The 6,000-nt window shown below is 37.0% G+C and overlaps 1 protein-coding gene across 1 annotated transcript in view; it reads right to left on the bottom strand.

Moving 5' to 3' along the window:
* Window positions 1-722: 722 nt before the first annotated feature.
* The window catches only part of LOC138316834 (protein virilizer homolog), a gene marked incomplete at its 5' end in the record, with an annotated part of 47,517 nt that continues 42,239 nt past the window's right edge, over window positions 723-6,000 (bottom strand). Inside the window, 3 exon segments of the mRNA XM_069258489.1 lie at window positions 723-745; window positions 1,083-1,185; window positions 1,368-1,623. Coding sequence (XP_069114590.1) covers window positions 723-745; window positions 1,083-1,185; window positions 1,368-1,623 — 382 coding nt within the window.

The following is a 6,000-nucleotide window of genomic DNA, read 5'->3' as shown; positions in this document are numbered from 1 at the left end:
GGCTCCACTACAGCTGAGGGGACAAAGGATGAAACATCCATTAATTCTATATTACAGGGCAGGCTCCACTACAGCTGAGGGGACAAAGGATGAAACATCGGTTAATTTTATATTACAGGGCAGGCTCCACTACAGCTGAGGGGACAAAGGATGAAACATCGGTTAATTTTATATTACAGGGCAGGCTCCACTACAGCTGAGGGGACAAAGGATGAAACATCGGTTAATTTTATATTACAGGGCAGGCTCCACTACAGCTGAGGGGACAAAGGATGAAACATCCATTAATTCTATATTACAGGGCAGGCTCCACTACAGCTGAGGGGACAAAGGATGAAACATCCATTAATTCTATATTACAGGGCAGGCTCCACTACAGCTGAGGGGACAAAGGATGAAACATCCATTAATTTTACATTACAGGGCAGGCTCCACTACAGCTGAGGGGACAAAGGATGAAACATCGGTCAATTTCATATCACAGTGCAGGCTCCACTACAGCTGAGGGGACAAAGGATGAAACATCGGTTAATTTTATATTACAGTGCGGGCTCCACTACAGCTGAGGGGACAAAGGATGAAACATCCATTAATTCTATATTACAGGGCAGGCTCCACTACAGCTGAGGGGACAAAGGATGAAACATCGGTTAATTTTATATTACAGTGCGGGCTCCACTACAGCTGAGGGGACAAATGATGAAACATCCATTAATTCTATATTACAGGGCAGGCTCCACTACAGCTGAGGGGACAAAGGATGAAACAACCATTATATTTTATATTACAGATTGGCGGTTAGTCGGCCATCTTGTTAACTGAATGGTCCAAAAATGCAATATGCACAACTAGAGTCCTATAGGAACCTTCATATGAAATTTGAAAAAAGATCCCTTCAGTACTTTTTGAGAAATAGTTGTAATAAAAATTGTTAACAGACAGACGGACAAACGGACCACGGATGAAAGGCGATTTGAATAGCCCACCATCTGATGAAGATGGGTTAAAAATGCAGACTTAAGTCAAAATAAGTTAAACATTTTGACCAAAATGTGTTTTGAGAAATCGGGACCTGCAGTCACCTGACTTGTCTTGTGTGTCATGACTTGGTTCTCGCAGCATCTTCATCAGATTCACCATATTATCTAGTAGACTTTCCAAACTCTCCTCCTCCTTGGCACTGTCCTGTAACCATAAAAAAATAGAAATATTAATTATTCATTATTTCCAGTGTTGATAACTCTATATTATTGTTTCATTTTAGTGATTATTACTAGATACTAGGTATTATAAGAAATATAACCTTGAGAAGTTTAGAACTATAAATTGAGAATCCCCCCCCTGCTCAAAAAAAAAAGAAACATAACCTCAAGAAGTTTTTCCAAGTCCAGTAGAGGATGATTTTCCATGCTTGGATTCCATGAGAGTACTGCACGTAGTTCTGTTTGTGTGAGTGTATATGTGCGAGTCAGATCTGGTCCGTCTTGTGGAAGCTCCACCAGCAGGCGGAGAAACTCCAGGAGAGTGGAAAGTGTGGACAAACAATCAGAACTATCCTTACTAAATGTTGTGTTGATCCGCACCATCAGACGACCTAATGCTGTTGTCTTCTGCTCCAACAAGCTGTCATAATACAATAGGATAAAAATCTCTCCTTTCTTGTCATTTTTATTATGAATATGAATTGATACTCTAGTATTTTAATCTGGACACATTCACATCAGCTCATGACATTCCTATCATTGTAGCTAAACACTTATAACAAAACTATAACTGTCGCCAGAGTAGACGACTAATATCCCCTGCTGCACAAAGGAGAAGGTACGTTAAGACTCGAATATGGCCCCAAAATTAATTCTCCAGTAAAGACATTACATTCCGAAAATATCCCACATGTGCCAGTTATGTTCACTATGACGTCATCAACATGCAGTTTCCCGCCATTTTTCACAAAAATCCTTGAAAAATCATACTTTTTGAGTGGTTTTCTCTAAAAATGAATGTGGCCGCCTTCGTGGAGCAGAAAGAGATTTTCACATGTAGTGTATCATGTATTTACGCATATCGATGCAAAATATAAAGTTGCTCCAAGGTGGCGGCCAAATCCATTTCAAGCCTTTTCTAACCTTAAGATGATAAATTTCTAGCAAAATTTGGCCAGAAGAGGAAAATCATCAATTTGATGACGTCATAGGTGGAGCACATTGTGTACATGGTTATAAAAAGTTATGTTTTGATAAATGGCAAGTATGATAGTATTTATTGATGTGAAATTGATGTGGATCAGAGTTAATATTTTTCGGCATGAAAAATTAAGGCCAAATACTGGTCCTATCATATCTACTCCTTTAGTAATAACTTCATTAATAGGGGACCCCAATATAGTTTAATCAACTCCCCTTTATGTCAGGGTTCTGTGTACCAAAATATTTTCGTAATCTGTCAAGTGGTATAGGAGGAGACAAAGTTATGTCTACAGATAGACAGACAGACAGACAGAAAGACAGACAGACAGACAGACATTCTAGTATACTTCCCCCCTCCTTAACTTCGTTATGGGTATAATAACTACTGTTACAATATCAAGGGAAACATTAATTTTTTTTTTCTTCTGTAGTTTTAGACATTATTTAATTAATGACTTTGTAATAGACATTTTTTTTTCTTTTCTTTCTTTCTTTTAAACATATATTTTATTCAAGAAATGCATATTACGTATATTATTTTACAAATAAATACATAACTTCAGCAAATTTGATTCTCTCATACTGACATTCAAATCATTCATACATATGTTTATTCTTTATAATAAATATATTATATTAATTATGATTATAATCTCTCTGTTGAAAATAAAGACAGATAATATTAGTACAAGTTAATGTCATGATTTTGTCAAAAAAAAAGGGAAATAACTCGTATACTTGTTTTGACGTAAGGATCTTTAGAGGGGAGAGAACTCACAATCAGAACGTCTCTATCATCAAGAGTCTGACTGAAGGAGACTAAGTGACTAAAACAACATCCTGTAAGCTGCCACGTGTAGTGTATGTGGTACCTCGTGGCAAAGTTAGACGTATTTCGCAGCACATGTTTGTTTGTCTTGAGAGGATTTTTTTTTTATTACGTGTTATTAAACAATTACAGTACTGTAACTGTTATTTCTGAATTTTTAAAACACATATTCGGATATTCCATGCGTTGACTTATATTGATAAAGATTATGATATGACAACATAACATATTCTTTACATATGTCTGTGTAATTCGGTTTATTGCTATTATTATTATTACAAGCTAACCGATATTTACATAATATATAATTCATTTTTCGCAATTTTCAGTCATGTGGACATGACGTACATAGGAATTATTTTACATGATGAATAATTTGCGTGCCCCTGTGCTTGGGCTGAGGTGACCAATATTACATTTCACGGTCCCGGAATAGCAGTTGAGATGGGTTGTTTTTATCTTGTACATACGTTCCTTCCACATATTCATAATTCTAAATATAACTGTCGAAGACAGATATATCTGGATCGAATTATCAATTAAAAGTTACACAATACATATGTATAAGACCACGATCGAATGTATTGTGGATAGCGATAGGCCTAGGACGTCGCCTTGCAGGCGGTATATGAAATTTTCAAATTATTATTTGCCTAGATGAAATAAATGATTTGTTTTAATGTCCAGGAGACAGGAGTCATCTCGTCTTTCCCTGTCAACACCAAAATAAAACTAACAGGCCTAATCAAGGACATGTCCTTGGCCTAGCTACTATAAGATACTGACCGTGTATATATCTGATGTAAATCCTCAGTTATATAATTATTTATTCTGTAGTAATAGAGCTACATGTACATGTAGCCCTCGCCAGATATTGTGAATAGTTTGAATAGGCATGTTTGCATGATATATTAAAAAGAAAAAAAAAAAAATTGCCGCCGGTGGTGAAAATCGAAAGATCAGAAGATCTGCACGTTAACACTAAGCCAGATTTCTGCTTTTTTATAAACAGTGATTTTTTTTTATAAGAAGCAGATAACATTGATATTTTTTTGATTATGTTTGATTGAGTATTTCCTTATAGGAAAAATAAAAATTTGTAAATGTAATGTGCATGTAGCTGTTGTTTCAGCATGAAGAAAAGTGAAAAAATGATAATAACACTTTTATCACAAATCACGAAGTTTTTTGTTGTTCTTTAATATACCTGGTATACGATAATCTTTGTTTGTTATTTTATTAATTTTTTTTTTCTGATATGCTCGAACGTCGGTGAAGACACCCCCTGAGAGGAACGAGTTAGATTTCGCCGAGACGAAGCACAGGCTCGTGTTATGTTGATACGGAGAAACCGACAGTTTTTATTTTATACCATGGAATATCAAAGTTATATGCATTGAGAAATTGTACAATACAATCTTTTTTAGATCATATCTTTCTACTGCGTATGCATCGTACAATCTACTAAGTTGCATGAAAAATCACGATAACTGGAGGTACAGGTAGGCCTAATGTTATACAATGCACAGTCGATGTAGGGAACAGATCCGATTTGATGCATTCAACTCAAATATAAACAAGGGCCCAATGGGCCCGAATCGCGCACCTGCAATCTGGTAATCATACATGGTTCATACTTAACAAATAGAGTAAATAAGAATTTATATCATCCCTTAGCACATTAGAGGCCTCTTTGCCTCTTGGTTATTAAAAAGAAGTCTTTTAAAGATTTTAGCCTATTTGACCCCTGTGACCTTGAATGAAAGTCAAGGTCATTCATTTGAACAAACTTCGTAGTGCTTCATCCCAACATGTCACATGCCCAATATCAGGTCTCTAGCCTTCATGGTTATTAAGAAGAAGTTGTTTAAAGATTTTAGCCTATCTGACCCCTTTGACCTTGAATGAAGGTCAAGGTCATTCATTCAAACAAACTTGGTAGCCCTCTATCCCAGCATGCCACATGCCCAATATCAGGTCTCTAGCCCTCTTGGTTATTAAGAAGAAGTCTTTTAATGATTTTAGCCTATTTGACCCCTGTGACCTTGAATGAAGGTCAAGCTCATTTATCTGAACAAACTTGGTAGCCCTTGATCCCAGCATGCCACAGGCCCAATATCAGGTCCCTAGGCCTCTTGCTTATTAAGAAGAAGTTGTTTAAAGATTTTAGCCTTTTTGACCCCTGTGACCTTGAATGAAGGTCAACGTCAATTATTTGAACAAACTTGGTAGCCCTCTATCCCAGCATGACACATGCCCAATATCAGGTCGCTAGGCCTTTTGGTTATTAAGACGAAGTTGTTTAAAGATTTTAGCCTATTTGACGCCTGTGACCTTGAATGAAGGTTAAGGTCATACATTTGAACAAACTTGGTAGCCCTTGATTCCAGCATGCCTCAGGCCCAATATCAGGTCCCTAGACTGTTTGGTTATTAAGAAGAAGTCGTTTAAAGATTTTTGCCTTTTTAACCCCTGTGACCTTGAATGGAGATCAAGGTCATTCATTGGAACAAAATTGGTAGCCCTCTATCCCAGCATGCCACATGCCCAATATCAGGTCCCTAGGCCTCTTGGTTATTAAGAAGAAGTCGTTTAAAGATTTTAGCCTATTTGACTCCTGTGACCTTGAATGAAGGTCAAAATCATTGATTTGAAAAACTTGGTAGCCCTTGATTCCAGCATGCCTCAGGCCCAATATCAGGTCCCTAGGCTGTTTGGTTATTAAGAAGAATTTGTTTAAAGATTTTTGCCTTTTTGACCCCTGTGACCTTGAATGGAGATCAAGGTCATTCATTTGAACAAACTTGGTAGCCCTTTATCCCAGCATTTCATATGCCAATATCAGGTCTCTAGCCCTCTTGGCTATTAAGGAGAAGTCGTTTAATTTTTTTTTAGCCAATTTGACCCCTGTGACCTTGAATGAAGGTCAAGGTCATTCATTTGAACAAACTTGGTAGCCATTCATCCCAGCATGTCACAGGCCCA

This window comes from Argopecten irradians, chromosome 2 (genome assembly GCF_041381155.1).
Source record: "Argopecten irradians isolate NY chromosome 2, Ai_NY, whole genome shotgun sequence".
Taxonomy (NCBI): Eukaryota; Metazoa; Mollusca; class Bivalvia; order Pectinida; family Pectinidae; genus Argopecten; species Argopecten irradians.
Note: the sequence above shows the minus strand (reverse complement) of the source record. Positions and strands in the feature narration are given on the sequence as shown.